This window comes from Dendrobates tinctorius, unplaced genomic scaffold (genome assembly GCF_039654945.1).
Source record: "Dendrobates tinctorius isolate UK_male_01 unplaced genomic scaffold, ASM3965494v1 ptg000015l, whole genome shotgun sequence".
Taxonomy (NCBI): Eukaryota; Metazoa; Chordata; class Amphibia; order Anura; family Dendrobatidae; genus Dendrobates; species Dendrobates tinctorius.
Genome location: NW_027361683.1, coordinates 53993345 through 54019242, shown reverse-complemented (window position 1 = coordinate 54019242; position 25898 = coordinate 53993345). Strand labels below are relative to the sequence as shown.

Sequence of the window (25898 nt, the reverse complement as noted above, 5' to 3'; positions counted from 1 at the left end):
TTTGCCACATGGGTTTTTTTTGCCTTCCTCTGGATCAACATGTTAGGGCAAGTTAGGATAGGATATGGGTTGAACTAGATGGACTTAAAGTCTTCCTTCAACCTTAATAACTATGTTACTAATAGACAATGTTCTATATGCATTTGTGTAATTTTAATCCTGGCCGCTGCATTCACACACATCCACCGCCCTGGCATTAACTCTCTACACTCCATCCACATTGGCCCCTCGCTTCTTTCCTCTCCTATGTATAGCACTCATGCTCTTTTCACGTTGTTAAACTGCACAGATCCAGTCAGTCCCACCATTCAACATCAGAGACGCTCTCACAAATCACTTAACCATCTGCTCACTCTTTCTATCCTCCTTCTCCTAGTCGCAGGAGACATTGCTCCCAACCCTGGTCCCCCATGTTATAGAAAGTCAAACCCCCCGACTGCTACACTTAGAAACCCCTCTAATCTTATTAATATTCCCTGCATGCCATCTGTCTCTCTGAATTGTGCACTTTGGAATTCTCGCTCAGTGTGTAACAAACTCTCCTTCATTCATGACTTTTTCCTTTCTAATTCTCTTAACCTCCTGGCTCTTACTGAAACCTGGATCCAGCAGTCAGACACTACCGCTGCTGCTGCTCTTTCATACGGGGGGGCTTCACTTCTCTCATACCCCAAGATCAGACAATAGAGCTGGTGGAGGCGTTGGTCTGCTCCTATCACCAAAATGTACCTTTCAGGTTATCCCTCAAGTACCCTCACTTGTCTTCCCTTCTTTTGAGGTCCATGCCATCAGACTCTACACCCCCTTCTCCATGCGAGTGGCGGTGGTGTATCGTCCTCCCGGCCCCTCCCATCAGTTCCTGGATCATTTTGCCACTTGGCTTCCACATTTTCTCTCCTGTGACATCCCTACCCTCATCATGGGTGATTTCAACATCCCCATTGCTCTTCCCCTCTCACCATCTGCTACTCACCTTTTATCTCTAACCTCCTCATTTGGCCTTTTGCAGCTTACTAATTCTCCAACGCATGAAGACGGAAACTCCCTCGATTTGGTCTTCTCTCGGCTTTGTGCAGTGGATGATTTTGCAAACTCCCCTCTCCCGCTCTCTGACCACAATCTTCTTTCATTCTCTATCAAGAACTGCCAGGCTGCTCAGGTCACCCCCACTGTTCATACTTATAGAAACATACAGGCCATTAACACCCAGAAACTTATGAAGAACTTGCAGTCTTCATTGGCCCCTATCTCCTCCCTCTCATGTCCTGATTCTGCATTGAAGCATTACAATGAAACACTTCAAAGTGCCCTGGATGAATTTGCACCCCCTATAAATAGAACACCACAACGCAGACGGCGACAACCCTGGCACACTGTGCAAACACGTTTCCTGCAGCGGTGCTCCAGGTGCGCCGAACGTCTGTGGAGAAAATCCAATCTACCCGAAGATTTCATCCATTTTAAGTTTATGCTTAGAACATACAACACTGCCCTTCACCTCTCCAAACAAACCTATTTCAACACCCTCATCACCTCACTGTCCAATCACCCGAAACGTCTCTTTGACACTTTTCATTCTCTACTCAATCCAAGAGTACAGGCCCCAACCACGGAGCTCCGAGCTGACGATCTGGCCAATTACTTCAAAGAAAAAATTGACCAGATCCGACAGGAAATTATCTCCCAATCACCTCATACCATGCACCGTCCTCCCTCCCCCACTGCATCTAACTCACTCTCTGATTTTGAACCAGTCACAGAAGAAGAAGTAAGCAGGCTCCTTGCATCTTCTCACCCAACTACTTGCACCAGTGACCCATTTCCGTCACAGCTCCTTCAGTCCCTTTCCCCTGCTGTCACCCCTCACCTAACTAAAATATTTAACCTCTCTCTCTCTTCTGGTATTTTTCCCTTCTCATTTAAGCATGCCATCATACATCCACTACTTAAAAAACCATCCCTCGACCAAAACTGTGCCGCTAACTATAGACCTGTCTCTAATCTTCCCTTCATCTCTAAACTCCTGGAACGCCTGGTCCACTCCCGTCTTATCCGCTATCTCTCAGAAAACTCTCTTCTCGACCCTCTCCAATCCGGTTTCCGCTCTTTACACTCCACTGAAACTGCCCTCACTAAAGTCTCTAATGATCTGCTAACAGCTAAATCAAATGGTCATTACTCCATGCTAATTCTCTTGGATCTCTCTGCAGCATTCGACACTGTGGATCATCAGCTCCTCCTCACTATGCTCCGTTCCATTGGCCTCAAGGATACCGTTCTCTCCTGGTTCTCCTCCTATCTCTCCGACCGCTCCTTTACTGTATCTTTTGCCGGTTCCTCCTCCTCTCATCTTCCCCTTACTGTTGGGGTCCCCCAAGGATCGGTTCTAGGTCCCCTCCTCTTCTCCTTGTACACTGCCCCTATTGGTCAAACAATCAGTAGATTTGGTTTCCAGTACCATCTCTATGCTGATGACACCCAATTATATGCTTCTTCTCCTGACATCACGCCAGCCTTTCTAGAAAACACCGGCGATTGTCTAAACGCTGTGTCTAACATCATGTCCTCACTATATCTGAAACTGAACCTGTCAAAGACTGAACTCCTGGTGTTTCCTCCCTCTACTAATGTACCTATACCCGACATTGCCATTTCTGTGTGTGGTTCCACTATTACTCCCCAGCAACAGGCCCGCTGTCTTGGGGTCATACTTGATTCCGAGCTTTCCTTTGCCCCCCACATTCGATCACTGGCTCGCTCTTGTCATCTGCACCTCAAAAACATTTCTAGAATTCGACCTTTTCTTACCTTTGACTCTGCAAAAACTCTTACTGTTTCTCTTATTCATTCTCGTCTCGACTATTGTAACTCTCTTCTAATCGGTCTCCCTCTTACCAAACTCTCCCCCCTCCAATCTGTCTTGAATGCTGCAGCCAGGATCATATTCCTCACCAATCGTTACACTGATGCCTCTACCTTGTGCCAGTCATTACACTGGCTACCCATCCACTCCAGAATTCAGTATAAACTTATTACCCTCACTCACAAAGCCCTCCATGGCTCAGCACCACCCTACATCTCCTCCCTTGTTTCAGTATACCACCCTACCCGCGCCCACCGTTCTGCTGATGACCTGAGATTAGCATCCTCAATAGTCAGAACCTCCCACTCCCGTCTCCAAGACTTTACACGTGCCGCACCAATTCTTTGGAATGCACTTCCCAGGTCAGTACGATTAGTCCCCAATCCCCACAATTTTAAGCGTGTCATGAAAACGCATTTATTCAGACTGGCCTACCACCCCAACACATTAACCTAATCTATCCCTGTGTGGCAGAGCCATAAGTTTTACCATAACCAGGTTCCCCGCATCATGTTCCCACATGCTTTATGCCTCCATTAGCCCTCTGTGTCTGTACTGTTACACACTTAACATTATGACTGGTCCATACAATCAGGGTAACTGTTACCACCCACCTTTCGTGTCTACCTCTTTCCTCATAGACTGTAAGCTTGCGAGCAGGGCCCTCTTTCCTCTTGGTATGTGTTATAATCTACTGTATGTGATTATTGTTATGCTGTAATGTCTATTGTCTGTACAAATCCCCTCTGAAATGTAAAGTGCTGCGGAATATGTCGGCGCTATAAAAATAAAATTTATTATTATTATTATTATTAAGCCTGTCCTCAGCTTTCGACAGAGTTGATCACTTCCTCCTACTACAGATCCTCTCTTCCTTTGACATCAAAGACATTGCTCTCTCCTGGATCTTCTACCTCACTACCAGCACATTTTGTGCCTTCTATTCCCATACTACCTCCCCATCCCGCCTTCTCTCTGTTGGTGTCTATTCAAGGCTCTGTCCTGTGACCCCTAATCTTCTGTATTTACACCTTTGCCCTGGGAGCGCTCATAAAATTCCATGGCTTCCAGTAACACCTACAGGTGCTTCTCACAAAATTAGAAAATCATCAAAAAGTTAATTTATTTCAGTTCTTCAATTCAAAAATTGAAACTCATATTATATAGAGTCATTACAAACAAAGTGATCTATTTCATGTGTTTATTTCTGTTAATGATTATGAATTACAACCAATGAAAACCCAAAAGTCATTATCTCAGTAAATTAGAATAATTAACAAAAAAACACCTGCAAAGGCTTCCTAAGCATTTAGAAAAGTCCCTTAGTCTGTTTCAGTAGGCTCCACAATCGTGGGGAAGGCTGCTAACCTGACAGATGTCCAGAAGGCAGTCATTGACACACTCCACAAGCAGGGTAAGCCACAAAAGGTCATTGCTAAAGAAGCTGGCTGTTCACAGAGTGCTGTATCCCAGCATATTAATGGAACGTTGAGTGGAAGGAAAAAGTGTGGTAGAAAAAGGTGCACAAGTAAACGGGATAACCGCAGCTTTGAAATGATTGTTAAGAAAAGGCCATTCAAAAAATTGTGGGAGATTCACAAGGAGTGGATTGCTGGAGTCATTGCTTCAAGAGCCACCACACACAGACGTATCCAGGAAATAGGCAACAAGTGTCGCATTCCTTGTGTCAAGCCACTCATGACCAATAGAAAACGCCAGAAGCATCTTACCTGTGCCAAGGAGAAAAAGACCTAGACTGTTGCTCAGTGGCCAAAGATGTTGTTTTCAGATGACAATAAATGTTGCATTTGATTTGTAAATCAAGGTCCCAGAGTCTGGAGGAAGAGTGGAGAGGAACATAATCCAAGCTGCTTGAGGTCTAGTGTGAAGTTTTCACAATCAGTGATGGTTTGAGGAGCCATGACATCTGCTGGTGTAGGTCCACTGTGTTTTATCAAGACCTTAGTCAGCGCAGCCGTCTACCAGGAAATTTTAGAGCACTTCATGATTCCCTCTGCTGACAAGCTTTTTGGGGATGGAAATTTCATTTTCCAACAGGACTTGGCACCTGCCCACACTGCCAAAAGTACCAATACCTGGTTTACAAACAACAGTATCACTTTGCTTGATTGGCCAGCAAACTCACCTGACCTTAACCCCATAGAGAATCTATGGGGTATTGTCAAGAGGAAGATGAGAGACACCAGAGCCAACAATGCACAGGAGCTGAAGGCTGCTATCAAAGCAACCTGTGCTTCCAAAACACCTCAGCAGTGCCACAGGCTGATCGCCTCCATGCCACATTGATGCAGTAATTGATGCAAGAGGAGCCCCGACCAAGTATTGAGTGTATTTACTGAACATACATTTCAATATGCCAACATTTCAGATTTTAAAATAATTTTTTCAAGCTGGCTCTATAAAGTATTCTAATTTACTGAGATAATGACTTTTGAGTTTTCATTGGCTGTAATCCATAATCAACATTAACAGGAATAAACCCTTGAAATAGATCACTCTGTTTGTAATGACTCTATATAATATATGAGTTTCACTTTTTTGTGTTGAAGAACTGAAATAAATTAACTTTTTGATGATATTCTAATTTTGTGAGAAGCATCAATATATGCTGATGACACTGAAATCTACTTCTTCTCACAACTTGAAAAGTCAGCTCTTCAGGAAACCTACAATAAACCAGCTGACACTTCACCAGCATCAGAGCTGCTGCAACTACCTCACCCCAACCTACTGTCTCCTTCCCCATCACCCTGTAAGCCCGGCATGTTCATGATCATTTATATTTTGTATGTAAAACCTCTTCACATACACAACACCATGGCATTGATGGTTAACACTTGGGTATTCTTCCACCCTTAGACACAAAACAGTATTCCTGTTTCCAGACAATATTTTAATGTGCAATACCTGTGTTATCCATAGCATTTGAAAGCAAGTAAGAACCTTCAGAACTTAGGGTCAGGCCAGTCACAGAATCTCCATGTCCTCGCATCGTGTACATCAACTTATTCTGCCTCAAATCCCAAACCTGACAGAAGGGGAAATATATTTATTCACATTACAAAATAAAAACTAGACAGGCATTTCCTGAAGGAAATACATGGTGCTTGAACAGCGCTGCCAGCTTTACAGCAGTGTATCAGGTGTCGACTGTAAGAAAGTAAAGTTAGAATATGAATGTTGTGTATATCCACTTTGGCCACTTGGTAGTCACTTTGGCACATTCGGCACCTCGGTAGCCACTTTGGCCACATGGTAGCAACTTTAGCACATTTGGCACCTCGGTAGCCACTTTGGCACATTCGGCACCTCGGTAGCCACTTTGGCCACTTGGTAGCCATGTTGACACATGCTGCCACTTTGTCTCGGGGGCCACTTTGGCGCTCCGGGCCCCTCAGGGGCCACTTTGGCACACTGGGCGTCTAAAGCCACTTTGGCGTCTGACTGCAGTGATGGCGAACCTTGGCACTCCAGCTGTTGGAGAACTACAACTCCCAGCATGCCTCAACTGCTGCAGATTGCAAGGGCATGCTAGGAGTTGACAAGTGCCAAGGTTAGCCATCACTGGGTGGGGCTTTTCAGAAGCTATTGGCGCGCTGTGCCTTTAAGACCTTGAATCAGCAATCTGTCAGCTTCTATTAGCTAATACGGGTCATGTGTAGAAGCTGCATTTGCATAGATGCAATCTTTGTAAGGTCACTGCACCTGCGCTGTGGCTTCAATCCATGTCAGTTGGGGTCATGGAAAGGTCGCCATTAATTCCTATGGGAAAATTTTGCTTAAAATGCGATTTTTTAAAAAACTACAAATCGGATCGACTCCAAAAATACATAGCACACCTGTCCCCACCGAGGGCTTCGAAACGCCGCCTGAATGGGGTCTTTGCACTGAGCAGTTCGGGCTGCATTAATTGCAGAAAACGCGGAGAAGTAGAATAATAACTAGATGTGGATTTTCTGAAGGAAGTACAGATAGTGCTTTGAAATGGTGCCCGGGCTGCCCCTTTAAGAGAGACTTGCCTGTTGCCCCTGCAAGACTTTCAACTCAGGATCTGTTATAACTGTGGCTGCCTCTCAGGGGTCACTTTGACCTGTGGGGCCACTCTGGGTCCGATTTGGAGGGCGGGGCCACTCTGGGTCCGTTTTGGTGGGCGGGGCCCCTCAGAGTCTGATTTGGTGGGCGGGGCCACTCTAGGTCCGATTTGTAGGCCAGGGTAAATCAGCCTCCGATTTGGAGCCTGGGGTCACTCAGCCCTTTAAGACTTATTTGGTGCGCCGGCCCTGTGGGGTCATGTAAAGTTTGTAGGCGTTGGCATAGTAACTGGGTCTGCCTGCGCATATCAATGAGCTTAACTGCCATTTGAATCGCCTCACGACTCCCCAATGTATTCCTATGGCAAAATTTTCCCATTGAAATGCATTGAGACAATGCATTCCAATGACGGGAAAAAAAAATTTCAAACGCAAATTGCGCTAAAACTACAAATCCGATCGACACGAAAAATACTTAGCACACCACCCGTGGACGCTGGCTTCGAAACGACGCCTCAACGGAGTCTGTGCGTGTAGCAATTGGGGCCGCATTAATTGCGGAAATCAACTGAATAACTAGATGTGTATTTCCTGAAGGAAGTACAGATAGTGCTTTGAAATGGTGCCCGGGCTGCCCCTTTAACGCCTTACCTACAATGGACGTAATATTCCGTCCATGTGACCCTGGAACTAATTACCATGGACGGAATATTACGTCCCAGCGATCGGCGGCGCCCACGTGGTGAGCGCCGCTGATCGCAGCCGCGTGTCAGCTGATTATCACAGCTGACACCCGGCACAATGTGTCAGGGGCGGTCACGGACCACCCCCGACACGTTAACCCCTTGTACACCGCGATCAAACGCGATCGCAGTGTACCAGGGGTTAAAGGGAAGCATCGGCAGGGAGGGGGCTCCCTCCTTGCTTCCCTGAGCCCCCCACGGCAGCGCAATGTGCAGCGCTGCTGCGGGGGTCTCTTTCCCTACAGGCCCCCGGATCCAAGATGGCGACGGGGGCCTGTAGGGAGCCGACTTCCTCACTGCCTGCAAAGCGCAGGCATGAGGAAGTCTGCAGAACTGCCTGTGACAGATTGCTGATCTGTCACAGTGATCTGTGATGTGACAGATCAGCGATCTGTCACAGGACAGTGATGTCCCACCTGGGACAAGGTAATAAAGTAAAAAAAAAAAAAAAAAAAGTTAAAAATAATTAAAAAAAAAAATCGCTAAATAAATTAGTAAAAAAAAATATTCCCCAATAAATCCATTTTTCTTCAAAATAAAAAAAAAAAACAATAAAAGTACACATGTTTGGTATCGCCGCGTCCGTAGCGACCCGCCCTATAAAACTGTCCCATTAGTTAACCCCTTTAGCGAACCCCTTAAAAAATAAAAAACGAAGCAAAAAATAATTATGATTTATTATCATACCACCGAACAAAAAGTGCAATAACGCGCGATCAAAAAGACGCATATAAATATCCATGGTACCGCTGAAAACGTCATCTTGTCCCGCAAAAAACGAGCCGCCAAACAGCGTCATCCGCAAAAAAATAAAAAAGTTATAGCTCGCAGAATAAAGCGATACAAAAATAATTATTTTTTATATAAAATTGTTTTCATTGCAAAAAAACGACAAAACATAAAAAAACGACCTAAAAGAGGTATTGCTGTAACCGTACTGACCCGAAGAATAAAACCGCCTTATCAATTTTACCGCAAGCGGAATGGTGTAAACGCACCCTCCCAAAAGAAATTCATGAAACGCTGGTTTTTGTTCATTCTGCGTCCCAAAAATTGGAATAAAAAGCGATCAAAAAATGTCACGTGCACGAAAATGGTACCAATGAAAACGTCAACTCGTCCCGCAAAAACATAACAACCGCCATAAATAGTAAATGAAACCCCCCGTTATCACCCCCTTAGTTAGGGAAAAATAATAAAACTAAAAGAAAATGTATTTATTTCCATTTTCCCATTAGGGTTAGGGCTAGGGCTCAGATTAGGGTTAGGGGTGTGTTGGGGTTAGGGTTGGAGTTAGAATTGGGGGGTTTCCACTGTTTGGGCACATCAGGTGCTCTCCAAAGGCAACATGGCGTCTGATCTCAATTCCAGCCAATTCTGCGCTGAAAAAGTCAAATGGTGCTCCTTCCCTTCCAAGCTCTGCCATGCGCCCAAACAGTGGTTTACCCCCACATATGGGGTATCGGCCTACTCAGGACAAATTACAAAACAACTTTTGGGGTCCAATTTCTCCTTGTTACACTTAGGAAAATAGAAAAATTGGGGGCAAAAATATAATTTTTGCGGAAAAAAATGATTTTTTTTATTTTCATGCCCAGGCGTTATAAACGTCTGTGAAGCCCTTGGGGGTTCAAAGTGCTCACCACACATCTACATAAGTTCATTAGGGGGTCTAGTTTCCAAAATGGGGTAATTTGTGGGGGTTTCCACTGTTTAGGTACATTAGGGGCTCTCCAAAGGCAACATGACACCCGCAGACCATTCCATCAAAGTCTGCATTCCAAAACGTCACTACTTCCCTTCCGAGCCCCGACGTGTCCCCATACAGTAGTTTTCTCCCACACATGGGGTGTCAGCGTACTCAGGACAAATTGGACAACAACTTTTGGGGTCCAATTTCTCCTGTTACCCTTGGGAAAATAATAAAAAAGGGGGACTAAAAGATGATGTTTGTGGAAAAAATACGATTTTTTTATTTTCACGCCCGGGCGTCATAAACTTCTGTGAAGCACTGGGGGGTTCAAAGTGCTCACCACACATCTAGATAAGTTCCTTGGGGGGTCTAGATTCCAAAATGGTGTCATTTTTGGGGGGTTTCCACTGTTTTGGTACATCAGGGGTTTTCCAGTCGCGACATGGTGTCCGATCTCAATTCTAGCCAAAAACGTCAAATGGCGCTGCTTCCCTTCCGAGCTCTGCTATGCGCCCAAATAGTCATTTACACCCACATATGGGGTATCAGCGTACTCAGGACAAATTGCACAATAACTTTTAGGGTCCTGTTACTCTTGGAAAAATAAAAATTGGGGGTGAAAAGATCATTTTTGTGGAAAAAATGATTTTTTAATTGTACCGCTGTACGTTATAAACTTCTGTGAAGCCCTTGTGGGTTCAAAGTTCTCACCACATATCTAGATAAGTTCCTTGGGGGGTCTAGTTTCCAAAATGGGGTCACTTGGGGAGGTTTCCACTGTTTAGGTACATCAGGGGCTCTCCAAACGCGACATGGCGTCCGATCTGAATTCCAGCCAATTTTGCATTGAAAAAGTCAAACGGCGCTCCTTCCCTACTGAGGTCTGCCATGCGCCGAAACAGTGGTTCCCCCCCACATATCAGGTATCAGCGTACTCAGGACAAATTGCACAATAACTTTTGCAGTCCAATTTCTCCTGTTACCCTTGGTAAAATAAAGAAAATTGAACCTGAAGTATTTTTTTTGTGAAAAAAAGTTAGATGTTCATTTTTTTTAAATGTTCAAAAAAATTCCTGTGACGCACCTAAAGGGTTAATAAACTTCTTGAATGTGGTTTTGGTGGGCGGGGCCGCTCCGGGTCCGACTTGGAGGCCGGGGCGGCTCAGCCTCCGACTTGGAGGCCGGGGCGGCTCAGCCTCCGACTTGGAGGCCGGGGCGGCTCAGCCTCCGACTTGGAGGCCGGGGCGGCTCAGCCTCCGACTTGGAGGCCGGGGCGGCTCAGCCTCCGACTTGGAGGCCGGGGCGGCTCAGCCTCCGACTTGGAGGCCGGGGCGGCTCAGCCTCCGACTTGGGAGGCCGGGGCGGCTCAGCCTCCGACTTGGGAGGCCGGGGTCGCTCAGCCTCCGACTTGGGAGGCCGGGGTCGCTCAGCCTCCGACTTGGGAGGCCGGGGTCGCTCAGCCTCCGACTTGGGAGGCCGGGGTCGCTCAGCCTCCGACTTGGGAGGCCGGGGTCGCTCAGCCTCCGACTTGGGAGGCCGGGGTCGCTCAGCCTCCGACTTGGAGGCCGGGGTGGCTCAGCTTTCGATTTGACGTGTCGGCCCTTTAAGACTCATTTCGGTGCGCCGACCCTTTAAGAGCTAGTTTAGCTCACTGGGCTTCTTCTAAATCAACTTTGGCGGACATTATCTCTAAGGGGCAAGTGTCATGTGATGAAGCTAGATTTGCATTTTTGCTGTGGGTTTCGCTTTAAGAGCTGATATTATGTGGCAGAAGCTCTGTTCTGGGGGCGTCATGTGACATTCGTAGGCGTTGGCATAGTAACTGGGTGTGCCTGCGCATATCAATGAGCTTTACTGCCATTTCAATCGCCTCAGGGCACGTTTTAAGTTTCCCATTCAAATGCATTGAGACAGTGCATTCCAATGACGGGAAAAACATTTTTCTTGCGCAAAAACTACAAATCCGATCGACACGAAAAATACTTAGCACACCTCTCATGGACGCTGGCTTTGAAACGACACCTCAACGGAGTCTGTGCGTGTAGCGGTTCGGGCCGTATTAATTGTGGGAAGAAGAAGAAGGAGAAGGAGAAGAAGGAGGAGAAGAAGAATTACAATATAGTGTTTTTTTCAAACCACTATAATAAGTTAGCAGCGTTCGGATTACAATATAGTGGTTTTTTCAAAAGCACTATAACTAGATGTGTATTTCCTGAAGAAAGTACAGATAGTGCTTTGAAATGGAGCCCGGGCTGCCCCTGCAAGACTTTCAACTCAGAAATCGGATTACAATATGTTGCTTGAACCTAGAGGTTCAAGCACCATAATAATAAAAAAAAAAGCTTGTTTTACAATCAGGCTTCAGACTGTTATAAAAGTTATGGCTGGTTAATACGTCATTATACTGTTTGACTACAAGAATCAAGGAAAATAAAATAATTAGAGAGAGAAAAGAAAATCAACCAATGCTTACCTTTATATCGTTATCAATTCCTCCTGAGATGATCTGGTCACTGGTGTCATTGAATGTGACAGACAACACCTGATACGTGTTTTGGAATGTCTGCACTGCAGCTTTTTTCCTGAAGTCCCAAAGCTAAAGAAAAAAAAGAAGTGTTTGCAAACTGAATAGATTGCTCTCATTCTTAACACTTTAGTTTAAAATAAAGATCAAAATTTGCAGTAAGTGCTATTAAACATAACCTATACTTCAGAATGCTCGCAACTTTACTGCTACTTCAGGCACTTGATTTCCTCTATGATTGAAACCAAGTTCATCAAACTGAATAAACAATCTTTATTTTTATATAGCGCTAACATATTCTGCAGCGCTTTACAGTTTGCACATATTATCATCACTGTCCCCGATGGGGCTCACAATCTAAATTCCCTAACTGTATGTCTTTTGGAAAGTGGGAGGAAACCGGAGTACCCGGAGGAAACCCACACAAACACGGGGAGAACAGAATAAACCAGAGGTAAAAGGTGATGGCCATCATCCATTCACAAGTAGTAGGTAGTGAGTGTTTAGTACAGTCATTTATGTCAGATGGCAGAAATTACTATTCTATTTCAAAACTTTGCACCCCATGCTTTAACCCTTTCATGACGGAGCCCTTTTCGCTTTTGCGTTTCCGTTTGTTGCTCCCTTATTTCCCAGAATCATAATTTTTTTTAGTTTTCCATCCATACAGCCATGATAAGGGCTTGTTTTTTTTTGCGAGATGATTTGTACTTCTGAATGACACCATTGGTTTTACTATATTGTGTACTCGAAATTGGGAAAAAAAAATCCAAATGCTGTGAAACTGCAAAAAAAATTAAATAAAAAAAAGTGCAATTCCACAGCTGTTATTTGTATATTTTTTTTACCATGTTTACCAAATGCTAAAACTAACCTACCATTATGATTCTCTAGGTCATTACCAATTCATTGACACCAAACATGTCTAGGTTGTTTTTTATTTAAGTGGTAAAAAAAACAAAAACAAAATTTGTTTAAAAAAAAAAAAAAAGCCCATTTTCTGATGCCCTTAGCGTCTCCATTTTTCAAGATCTGGGGTCCAGTGGGGGATTATTTTTTGTGTGCCAAGCTGACGTTTTTAATGATACCATTTTGTGTGTATACAATCTTTTGATTGCCTATTATTGCATTTTTATGCAATGTTGCGGTGACCAAAAAAAAAATAATTCTAGGGTTATGACTTTTTTACTACGCTGTTTATTGGATTATTTTAATAGCTTGATAGATCGGGCGGATTCTGAAAGCGGTGATACCAAACATTTGTCTATTTGATTTTTTTTATTGTTTTATTTTGAATGAGGCGAAAGGCTGAAGTGAGTGATTTGAAGTTTTTTTTTTTTAAATATTGTTAAAAACTATTTTATTTTTTTACTTTTTGCATGCTTCAATAGTCTCCATAGGAGACTATAAGCTGCAGTACTTTGATCTGCTCTGCTACACACAGGCGATGATCAGATCGCCTGTGTGTAGCAGAAATGCTCACTTGCTACGAGCGCTTACCACTGGGAGGCGCTCATAGCAATCCAGCTATGACAAACCCTAGAGGTCTGCTGAAGAACTCTGGTTGTCATGCCAACCCATCGTTGACCTGCGATCACTTGACGGGATCACCAGAGGGTGAGATTTCCATTTTGCTTCTAGTAAGCGTGAGTTAAATGCTGCTGTCACAGATTGACAGCAGACTAACAGGTTAACAGCCGCGGGTGGATCGCGATTCTATACGCGGCTGTTAGAGGCACATGTCAGCTGTTCAAAACAGCTGACGTGCTGGGAAAGATGTGGGCTCAATGCTGGAGTCCACATCAAAAGGGGGAGACATGACATGCAGAGTACATGTACGACACATCTTTTGAAGGGGTTAAGCTAACTCTGCTAAAATTATTAAAAGCAAGAAAACGTTTCTACTGGTAGTCATGTCAGTTAGACTAGTAGCAGAGCCATGTTTACAATTTTTGTTATCACAAATAGAAAAGTAAAATGACAGCTTTCATACACATCAACAAGGTTTGACTCACAAAGAGAATACAATTTTTCAATTTAAAAAAAGAAAGCCCAGTGTTCAGCCAAAGGCAGGGAGTTAGACTACTGTACCCTGTGTCACCTGCAAAGTATTAACAAATTGTCGTTCATATAAAAGGTGAACAGGCCAAGTCCATCAGAGCAGGACAGCAAATATTGAGTCCTGCCCGTGACACCATAGTCTGTCATTAGGTGATCCTCTCCAGAAACAATATAAGATCAGCTTACCCACCTTCACAGTACCATCATCACTACCAGTACAGATTAGTTGAGGACCCCGTCTGGCAGGGTAACAGGAATTCACAAATGATGTGTGTCCCTTGAGTCTCTTCACTCTCTCTCCTGTTTCACAGTCCCAAATTGCAACAGTTTTATCAGTTGAAGCAGAAAATAGTAAGCTGTAAGATTAAAAAAAAACACATTCAGTTATTACAAACTGCCAGTCACATAAGCACAGCAAAAGAAAGATTACTTTAAGAACGTTAAAAGGAAGCTAGTGACAAAGAGACTAGGGCTGCATTTACACTGGACGATTATCAGCAACGAGCACTGCTAGGACCGCTCATTGCTCGGACCGTTCATTTACCAATAACTGGCCAGTGTCAACAGGCTGCTAAACACTGGACAAACTAGCAACACATTGGCTTGTTGGGTGAAATAAAATTCAAATTTGCTTAAAAAGCATCTTTCATCACAGTGCATCAACATCATCCTGTGTAAATAGGACATGTGCTGCCAAGAACGACAGTCTATGACAGAACTAAATATTACTGATCGCTTTTTTTTTTTAAATATTTCCTTTTCAAACGTTTTTATTGAATTTTACTTATAAAACAGGAGTTGGGATATAGGAAGGAGTAGGGAAATAACAGTAAAAGGAAAAGGATAGGTGTGGGATAGGAAAGGGAAAATAAAGCTAGAGAACTCCAGTTTGCTTTGAAATAATTTACAGATACACAACTAGCTAAGGAAACAAGATATCAAAATCCATAAAATGTTCGCATAAATGAGACAAAGATAGCAAGTTCAAACCAGTCCAAAGTACATGCCAAGTATCGTGAAATTTGGCATTCCAAACTTTCCACTTCTTAGAATATCTAGTTAGACCATCATTAACCAACACAAATCTCTGTTCTAATGAACTATGATTGTGAATCTTGTCCAAAATTTCTGAAAATATTGGTGGGTTGAGTTTTTTTCCCACCAATGAGCTATTGTAGTTTTGACTACAAGAAAAATATGTATAACTAGCTGAAGAGCCCGGCGCTGCCCGGGCATAGTAACTAACTGTGGTTAGTCATAGCAAATTATAATTATCCTCCATCCCATAGTCCCGTGCCCATATACCCATCACACATCCTTCATCCCATAGTCCCATGCCCATATACCCATCACACATCCTTCATCCCATAGTCCCATGCCCATATACCCATCACACATCCTTCATCTCATAGTCCCATGCCCATATACCCATCATACATATCCTCCATCCCATAGTCCCGTGCCCATATACCCATCATACATATCCTCCATCCCATAGTCCCATGCCCATATACCCATCATACAAATCCGCCATCCCATAGTCCCGTGCCCATATACCCGTCATACATATCCGCCATCCCATAGTCCCATGCCCATATACCCATCATATATATCCACCATCCCATAGTCCCGTGCCCATATACCCATCATACATATCCACCATCCCATAGTCCCGTGCCCATATACCGGTCATACATATCGTCCATCCCATAGTCGAGTGCCCATATACCCATCACACATCCTCCATCCCATAGTCCCGTGCCCATATGCCCGTCATACATATCCTCCATCCAATAGTCTATTGCCCATATACTCCCATAGTCCCATGCCCATATACCCATCATACATATCCGCCATCCCATAGTCCTGTGCCCATATACCCGTCATACATATCCTCCATCCCACAGTCCCATGCCCATATACCCATCATACATATTCTCCATCCCATAGTCCCATGCCCATATACCCATCATACATATTCTCCATCCCATAGTCCCATGCCCATATACCCCTCATACAAATTCTCCATCCCATAGTCCCATGCCCATATACCCATCATACATATTCGCCATCCCATAGTCCCATGCCCATATACCCATCATACATATTCACCATCCCATAGTAGAGTGCCCATATACCCATCACACATCCTTCATCTCATAGTCCCATGCCCATATACCCATCATACATATCCGCCATCTCATAGTCCCGTGCCCATATACCCGTCATACATATCCTCCATCCCATAGTCCAGTGCCCATATACCCATCACACTTCCTCCATCCCATAGTCCCGTGCCCATATACATATCCGCCATCCCATAGTCCCGTGCCCATATACCCGTCAAACATATCCTCCATCCCATAGTCAAGTGCCCATATACCCATCACACATCCCGGGCATAGTAACTAACTGTGGTTAGTTATAGCAAATTATTATTATCCTCCATCCCATAGTCCCGTGCCCACATACCCATCATAAATATCCACGATCCCATAGGCCCATGCCCATATACCCATCATACATATCCTCCATCCCATAGTCCCGTGCCTATATACCCATCATACATATCCTCCATCCCATAGTCCTGTGCCCATATACCCATCATACATATCCGCCATCCCATAGTCCCGTGCCCATATACCCATCATACATATTCTCCATCCCATAGTCCCGTGCCCATATACCCGTCATACATATCCTCCATCCCATAGTCCAGTGCCCATATACCCATCACACATCCTCCATCCCATAGTCCCGTGCCCATATACCCATCATACATAACCTCCATCCAATAGACCAGTGCCCATATACCCATCACACATCCTCCATCCCATAGTCAACCATTATGACATCATAATGAGCGGCCGCAGGGCTTGCAACCTATGACATCAGCGTCGCCATGGCAACCATTGTGACATTATAATGAGGGGCGGGGCTTGATACGCACACACTGTTTCCCCAGTATGCAAATAGGGGCATTATGACATCATAATGAGGGGTGGGGCTTGACGCGTACACGCTTTTTCCCCAGTATGTAGATAGGGGCAAAATTGTTTGGTGAGTTGGAACGCGCGGGGTTAAAATTTCGCCTCACAACACAGCTTAGGACGCTCTCGGGGTCCAGACGTGTGACTGTGCCAAATTTTGTGGCTGTAGCTGCGACGGTGCGGATGCCCATCCCGGACATACACACACATATACATACATACACACTTTGAGCTTTATATATTAGATAATCAACTTAACAGAGGGATCAACTAGTTTCATGTCCAAAGACAACAAGGCTCTTTGGGGTGTGATCTTAAAATTCTGTAAAAATGAGTTGATGTGAAGTGACACTTGAGAACTAAGATTTTGTATCTTTGGACAACCCCAAAACAAATGAAACAAGTTCCCTCGTTGACCACAATTCCTCCAACAAGAGGAGAATGCTCCTTATTTATATGGGACAGCCTGACAGGAGTATAATACCATCTAGTTAACAACTTGAAATATGACTCATGAAGAGCCATAGAAATATTAGACAGGTAAGTAGATCTGATAGAGGTGTCCCATTGTTTGCTCTCTATGACAAAGTTCAGGTCAGACTCCCACCTCCTCCTGTATACATATTTTTGGAGCTAACCATATCTCTGTTACAATGGTTATATATATTTTTTAAACTCCAAATATTTTTATTACTCACGTTGCACAGCAGTGAATTAAAAATCTTCAGATTCATACTTTTACTGCGTATGAGTTTCTGTACATTTTTTTTTAAATTGTAAAGAAAATAAATTCGGATGAAGGTAGGTTGTATTTAAACCTACTTTCGCTAAAAAGTAGAGATTTCCAATTCTCTTGATATTTGAGTTGGACCAGGACTCTGACAAAGGAAGGTTATATACTAAAGTCAATAAATGCAAAGAAAATTTCCTGAACTGAATCTTTTTGTTATAAGATTTCAGAGGCTTCAAAAGTATTCTCCAGGCTTGGATAATGGGCTGAAAAATTGGATGTGAGGAATTCAGCCTCGGGTTATGGAAAATAAAATTGAATAAAATGCTCTCTGGCTAAATAAAATTTACCTACAGTGTTTTCCAAATTGGTCCACGCAGGTTGAATCTTACTGCTGAACCAGAACCAACTTTGTGTAACCAATAATGCTTGATAGTATGCATATAGGTTAGGAAGACCTGAACCCCCATTGCGTTTACATTTGTACAATAAGTCTGATGATATTCTAGCTCTTTTCCCACACCAGATAAAGGAACTGATCAAGATCTGCATCTTAGTAATGAGTAGGGAATGATTAACCCCTTAATCCCCAAGGGTGATTTGGACATTAATGACCGGGCCAATTTTTACAATTCTGACCACTGTCCCTTTATGAGGTCATAACTCTGGAACGCTTCCATGGATCCCTGTGTTTCTGACATTTTCTCATGACATATTGTACTTCATGTTAGTGGTAAAATTTCATTCATATAACTTGCGTTTATTTGTGAAAAAAACAGAAATTTGGTGAAAATTTTGAAAATTTCGCAATTTTCCAACTTTGAATTTTTATGCCCTTAAATCACAGTGACATGGCACACAAAAAACTTAAATAACATTTCCCACATGTTTACTTTACATCAGCACAATTTGGGAAGCAAAATTTTCTTTTGTTAGGAAGTTATAAGGCTTAAAAGTTGACCAGTGATTTCTTATTTTTACAACACCATTTTATTTTTAGGGACCATATCACATTTGAAGTCACTTTGAGGGGTCTATATGATAGAAAATACCCAAAAGTGACACCATTCTAAAAACTGCACCCCTCAAGGTGCTCAAAACCACATTCAAGAAGTTTATTAACCCTTCAGGTGCTTCACAGGAATTTTTTGAATGTTAAAAAAAAAAAAAAAAAATGAACATTTAAACTTTTTTTTCCACAAAAAATTACTTCAGGTCTAATTTTTTTTATTTTACCAAGGGTAACAGGAGAAATTTGACTGCAAAAGTTATTGTGCAATTTGTCCTGAGTACACTGATACCTGATATGTGGAGGGGAACCACTGTTTCGGCGCATGGCAGAGCTCAGAAGGGAAGGAGCGCCGTTTGACTTTTTCAATGCAAGATTGGCTGGAATTCAGATCGGGCGCCATGTCACGTTTGGAGAGCCCCTGATGTGCCTAAACAGTGGAAACCCCCCACAAATGACCCCATTTTGGAAACTAGACCCCCCAAGGAACTTATCTAGATATGTGGTGAGAACTTTGAACCCACAAGGGCTTCACAGAAGTTTATAACGTACAGCCGTACAATTAAAAAAAAATCATTTTTTCCACAAAAATGATCTTTTCACCCCCAATTTTTATTTTCCCAAGGGTAACAAGACCCTAAAAGTTATTGTACAATTTGTCCTGAGTACGCTGATAACCCATATGTGGGGTAAACCACTATTTGGGCGCATGGCAGAGCTCAGAAGGGAAGCAGCGCCATTTGACTTTTACACTCCCTGACAGAAGTTACGTCACTTATCCATGTTATGTAAATAAAAGTTTATAACCTGACGTTAAATTCATCCATTGGTTGTATAAATTATTCTTTTGAAAGCTGAAACCCTCCGAAATGTGGTTTAGGTTAAGAAAATAAATTGTCATCATTGCAGAAATATTGATCAGTTAATGGACACAGAATGGTCAGATTTCGGCAAGACAAAAGTTTTGTCGCCCACAGAAAGTAATGTGATATTCAAACAAATAATTAACTTAAAATATATGTTGCATAACATTGGTGAATGAAGTTGTGGTGCTATTAGAGTCATATTTAATATTTTGTGTGACTTCCATGAGCTTGAAGGACTGCATCCATGCGGTTCAACAAAGATTCATACAATTTATTAATGAAGTCATCAGGAATAGCAAAGAATGCAGTCTTACATGCCTCCCAGAGTTCATCTAGATTCTTTGGTTTTGTCTTCCAAGCTTCCTCTTTCATCCTACCCCAAACATGCTCAATGATGTTCATGTCTGGTGACTGGGCTGGCCAGTCATTGAGCACCTTGATCTTTTTTGCCTGGAGGAACTTTGTTGTAGAGATGGATGTATGAGATGGAGCACCATCCTGAGGCAGAATTTGACCCCTTTTATGATTTGGAATATAAGAGGTAGCTAATACTTCTTGATATTTTAGGCTATTGATGTTGTCTTCCACCTTGCAAATGTTTTGCACACCCCCATACTAAATGTAACCCCAGACCATGATCTTTCCACCACCAAATGTAATTGTTTTCTGGGTGTATTTTGGATCCATACAGGCTCCAGTAGGTCTCCTGCAGTATTTGCGGCGGCTGTGGTGTAATTCTACTGAAGATTCATCAGAGAAATCCACCTTCTGCCACTTTTCTAGCATCCCTCTGTTTAGCAGGCTGTGGGAGTTTGCAAATGCCACACGGCTTTTTATTTGCCTTTTGTTTAGTGCTGGCTTCTGGGCACTGATTCGACCATGGAGGCCATTTTGAGACAGAATCCTACAAACTGTTCTATTTGACACAGAGACTTGAGGTGACCAGGCTCTGCTGCAGTGGAAGGGGGGTCTTGCTTTGGATTTTCTAACGGGATTTTCAGCAGGGGTCTGCCGGACCTGGGCTTGTCAAACACATCTCCAGTCTCTTCGAATCTTTTTTTAATTCTTTGTACTTGACGCTGAGACACATCAAAGTGCCAGCCACCTCTGCAGTGGATCTGGTCTTCAGCCTCTTGATAATCCAGGTTTTGGTCGCAGCTCAAGTGAAGGTCTGGGGTGCTGGGTTTCTTTTTATACACACCCACTAATTAAACGATCATTTACTGAGCACAGGCGAGGATGTAAACTAGGATTGGGTGCATTATATGATCAGGCGACAAAACTTTTTTCTTGCCAAAATCTGACGATTCTGTGTCCATTAAATGATCAATATTTCTGCATTGATGCCAATTTATTTTCTTAACCTAAACTACATTTCGGAGGGTTTCAGCTTTCAAAAGAATAATTTATACAACCAATGGATGAATTTAACGTCAGGTTATAAGCTTTTATTTACATAACATGGATAAGCGACATAACTTCTGTCAGGGAGTGTATGGCTGGAATGGAGATTATTACTATTATTATTATTTATTGTTATAGCGCCATTTATTCCATGGCGCTTTACATGTGAGGGGGGTATACATAAAAACAAGTACAATAATCTTAAGTCATAACTGGTACAGGAGGAGAGAGGACCCTGCCCGCGAGGGCTCACAATCTTCAAGGGATGGGTGATAATACAGTAGGCGAGGGTAGAGCTGGTCGTGCAGCGGTTTGGTCGATCGGTGGTTACTGCAGGTTATAGGCTTGTCGGAAGAGGTGGGTCTTCAGGCTCTTTTTGAAGGTTTCGATGGTAGGTGAGAGTCTGATATGTTGTGGTAGAGAGTTCCAGAGTAGGGGTGATGCGCGAGAGAAATCTTGTATGCGATTGTGGGAAGAGGAGATAAGAGGGGAGTAGAGAAGGAGATCTTGTGAGGATCGGAGGTTGCGTGCAGGAAAGTACCGGGAGACGAGGTCACAGATGTATGGAGGAGACAAGTTGTGGATGGCTTTGTATGTCATGGTTAGGGTTTTGTAATGGAGTCTCTGGGCAATTGGGAGCCAGTGAAGGGATTGACAGAGGGGAGAAGCTGGGGAATAGCGGGGGGACAGGTGGATTAGTCGGGCAGCAGAGTTTAGAATAGATTGGAGGGGTGCGAGAGTGTTTGAGGGGAGGCCGCAGAGCATGAGGTTGCAGTAGTCAAGGCGAGAGATGATGAGGGCATGGACTAGGGTTTTTGCAGATTCTTGGGTGAGGAATGAACGGATGCGTGAAATATTTTTGAGTTGAAGTCGGCAGGAAGTGGAAAGGGTTTGGATATGTGGTTTGAAGGAGAGATCAGCATCAAGGATTACTCCGAGGCAGCGAGCTTGTGGGACTGAGGAGAGTGGGCAGTCATTTACTGTAATTGATAGGTTCGTAGGGGGGGTCACGTGAGATGGGGGAAAGATGATGAATTCTGTTTTGTCCATGTTGAGTTTCAGATATCTTGTGGAGAAGAAGGATGAAGATTGGACGCCATGTCGCGTTTGGAAAACCCCTGATGTGCCAAAACAGTGGAAACCCCCCACAAATGACACCATTTTGGAAACTAGACCCCCAAGGAACTTATCTAGATGTTTGGTGAGAACTTTGAACCTCCCAGGGCTTCACAGAAATTTATAACGTACAGTCGTAAAATTTAAAAAAAAAAATAAATAAATAAAAATTAATCACATTTTTTTCCCACAAAAAGAACTGGATGAAACTCATGTCAAACCAGCTTAAGAGAAAAAGATTTCACTTCCTGTCAGGTCATACTTCAGGAAATGGACATTGTGGCATAACATTTGAGAGAGAGGATGGCGCAGAAGCAGCCAAAGAAAAGAACCATTTATTTTTAATGTAGCTGACGAGAAAAGCAAACAATATAATAAAATGGCTAATACTGCTTGTTTTACACAACTGGAACAAGAAACATAAAACAGCCTTTAATTCTCAGAGAATGACTTGTTACCCTACCTGCCGTCTGTATTATAATGAAGTTCCATCACGGCCCCACTGTGACCCTTTAAAGTTGCATAGTTATCACAATCTCCATAAACGTTCCACAGAACTGAAAAATAAGGAAGTGGAATATTCAGATACAATGTATGATCTCTGCAGATAACAGAATGAATTCAAACAACTTACAAAAACTATCATCTGGAAGCTTTTCTTGGGGAATGGCTCTCGTCTTTTGTAGTTTTTTGGGGGAATCTGTCAGTAGAAACAACCCCCCTAAGCTGTCTATATGGGCACGCAGGTCATGGAAAGCTGAATAAAATGATACCTTGATAACTGCGATCAAAGAGAAATCCACGTTTGTTACATAGTGGGGAAAATAAGTATTTGATACACTACCAATTTTGCAAGTTTTTCCACCTACAAAGAATGGAGAGGTGTGTAATTTTTATTGTAGGCGCACTTCAACTGTGAGACAGAATCTAAAAATAAAATCCAGAAAATCCCGGTCTCTTATACACGAGCATATACGGTAATTTATTTGCATTTTATTGCATGAAATAAGTATTTGATACAGTAAATAAACAAAACTTAATATTTTGTACAGAAACTTTTGTTTGTAATTACAGAGGTCAGACGTTTAGTTCTTGACCAAGTTTGCACACACTGCAGCAGGGATTTTGGCCCACTCCTCCATACAGATCTTCTCCAGATCTTTCAGGTTTCGGGGCTGTCACTGGGCAACATTGAGTTTCAGCTCCCTCCAAAGATTTTCTATTGAGTTCAGGTCTAGAGACTGGCTAGGCCACTCCAGGACCTTAACCCCTTTACTCCCAAGGGTGGTTTGCACGTTAATGACCAGGCCAATTTTTACTATCCTGACCACTGTCCCTTTATGAGGTAATAACTCTAGAACTCTTCCATGAATCCCAGTGATTTTGACATTGTTTTCTCATGACATATTGTACTTCATGATAGTGTTAACATTTCTCTGATAGGACTTGCGTTTATTTGTAAAAAACAAACAAAAAAAAACAAACAATTTTTGAAAATTTCACAATTTTCATGCCCTTAAATCACAGAGATATGTCACACAAAAATCTTATTAAGTAATATTTCCAACATGTCTACTTTACATGAGCACAATTTTGGAACGAAAATTTTTTTTTTGTTAGGAAGTTATAAGGGTTAAAGTTAAACAGCGGTTTCTCATTTTTACAACACCATTTGTTTTAGGGAACACATTACATTTGAAGTCACTTTGAAGGGTCTATATGATAGAAAATACCCAAAAGTGACACCATTCTAAAAACTGAACCCCTCATGGTGCTCAAAAGCATATTGAAGAAGTTTATTAACCCTTAAGGTGCTTCACAGGATTTTTTTTTTAATGTTTAAAAAAAAAAAAAATGAACATTTAACTTTTTTCACAAAAAAATTACTTCAGGTCCAATTTTTTTTTCATTTCCCAAGTTTAACAGGAGAATTTGCACTCCAAAAGTTATTGTGCAATTTGTCCTGATTATGCCGATACCCCATATGTGGGTATACCACTGTTTTGGCGCATGGCAGAGATCGGAAGGGATGGAGCACCGTTTGACTTTTTCAACACAGAATTGGCTGGAAGTGAGATCAGACACCATGTCGCATTTGGAGAGCCCCTGATGTGCCCAAACAGTGGAAAACCCCCAATTCTAACTCCAACCCTAACCCCAACACACCTCTAACCATAACCCTAACCACAAACCTAACACACCTCAGCACCATCCCGAACCCTAACTTTAGACCTAACCCTAGCGGGAAAATGGAAATAAATACCTTTTTTTATTTTATTATTTTTCCCTAACTAAGGGGGTGATAGAGGGGGTTATGATTTACTAATCATAGCGGGTTTTTATAGCTTTTTTTATGTTTGGCAGCTGTCACAAGCTAAAAGACACTTTTCATTGCAAAGAAATTTTTGCATCACCACATTTTGAGAGCTATAATTTTTCTATATTTTGGCGAGGTCTTATTTTTTTGCTGGACAAGTTAATGTTTTTACTGGTACCATTTTCAGGTACATGAAATTTTTTGATAGCTTTTAATTACGATTTTTGGGAAGCAGAATGAACAAGAACCGGCAATTCACGAATTTCTTTGGGGAGGGGGACGTTTATACCATTCCGTGTGTGGTAAAATTGATAAAACAGTTTTATTCTTTGGGTCAGTGCGATACCTCATTTATATCATTTTTTTTGTGTTTTGGCGCTTTTATACTATAAAAACAATTTTATATAAAACATTTTTGCATGTCTTTATTCTGCGAGCTTTAACCGCTTCCCGACCGCCCACAGTAGATAATCGTCGGCGCTAGCTGGGCTTTGTGCAGCGCTGACGTTTGACTACGGTGGGTGGTCTCGCAGCGCTCAGGACCCCCAGGAGGCTGCAAGCGCTGCAATTCCTGTGCAGAGCCGTTGCTCTGACAGGTGGCATCATCGGGACCTGATTAGATCAGGTCCCAATGATGTTAACCCTTTGCTATCTTCAAGATGCCGTGATCGCGGCATTTAGAAGATAGCAGGAGGAGACCCCTGCTATTGTTACCTCTCTGACGCCCCCCGTGATAAGATCAGTGTTGCCTGGCAGCCGCAGGTCACGTGATGACTTCCCGGTCTGCCTGCTGCACTGGCTTGTGAGATTCAGCCGGCAGCTGAGTCTAACAAGCGATCTTCCTCTGCAGCACTGACAGGTCTCTTGTAATGAAATACATGTGTATTGCATTGTAAGAGACCAGTGATCAGACAAATAAAAATTTAAGTCCCATACAGGGACTAAGTAAAAAAGTAAAAAAAAAAAAAAAAAAGTTTTAAAACTATGAAAAAAAATGTCACAAAATAAATAAAAAAAAAAAGAAAAAATATTAAACCAATAAATACATATCTAATATATAAAGCTCAAAGTGTGTGTGTGTGTGTGTGTGTGTGTGTGTGTATATATGTCCAGGATAGGCATCCGCACCGTCGCAGCTACAGCCACAAAATTTGGCAGTGTCACACGTCTGGACCCCAAGAGCGTCCTAAGCTATGTTGTGAGGCGAAATTTTAACCCCGCGCATTCCAATTCACCAAACAATTTTACCCCCATCTACATAATGGGGAAAAAGTGTGTGCGTGTCAAGCCCCGCCCCTCATTATGATGCCATATTGGTTGCATGGCGACGCTGATTCATCATAGGTTGCAAGCCCCGCCGCTCATTATGATGTCATAATTAGTGTTGAGCATTCCGATACCGCAAGTATCGGGTATCGGCCGATATTAGCGGTATCGGAATTCCGATACTGACTTCCGATACTTTTGTCATATCGGATTCCGGAATCGGAAGTTCAAAGTTGATTGACAGCCGAAATGACGTCATCATGA

General features: G+C 42.8%; 2 protein-coding genes across 2 annotated transcripts in view; one reads left to right on the top strand and one right to left on the bottom strand.

Annotated features, from left to right (window-relative positions):
• SNRNP40 (small nuclear ribonucleoprotein U5 subunit 40) overlaps window positions 1-25898 on the bottom strand; it is a 92342-nt gene that overhangs the window by 13010 nt on the left and 53434 nt on the right. Inside the window, exons 3-6 of the mRNA XM_073564314.1 lie at window positions 22515-22608; window positions 14127-14292; window positions 11825-11947; window positions 5792-5912 (exon numbers count right to left, since the gene is read on the bottom strand). Coding sequence (XP_073420415.1) covers window positions 5792-5912; window positions 11825-11947; window positions 14127-14292; window positions 22515-22608 — 504 coding nt within the window. The remainder of the gene's footprint in view (window positions 1-5791; window positions 5913-11824; window positions 11948-14126; window positions 14293-22514; window positions 22609-25898) is intronic.
• Window positions 1-25898, top strand: part of LOC141077409 (general transcription factor II-I repeat domain-containing protein 2A-like) — a 100585-nt gene that overhangs the window by 35800 nt on the left and 38887 nt on the right. The gene's annotated exons all lie outside the window — the stretch shown is intronic.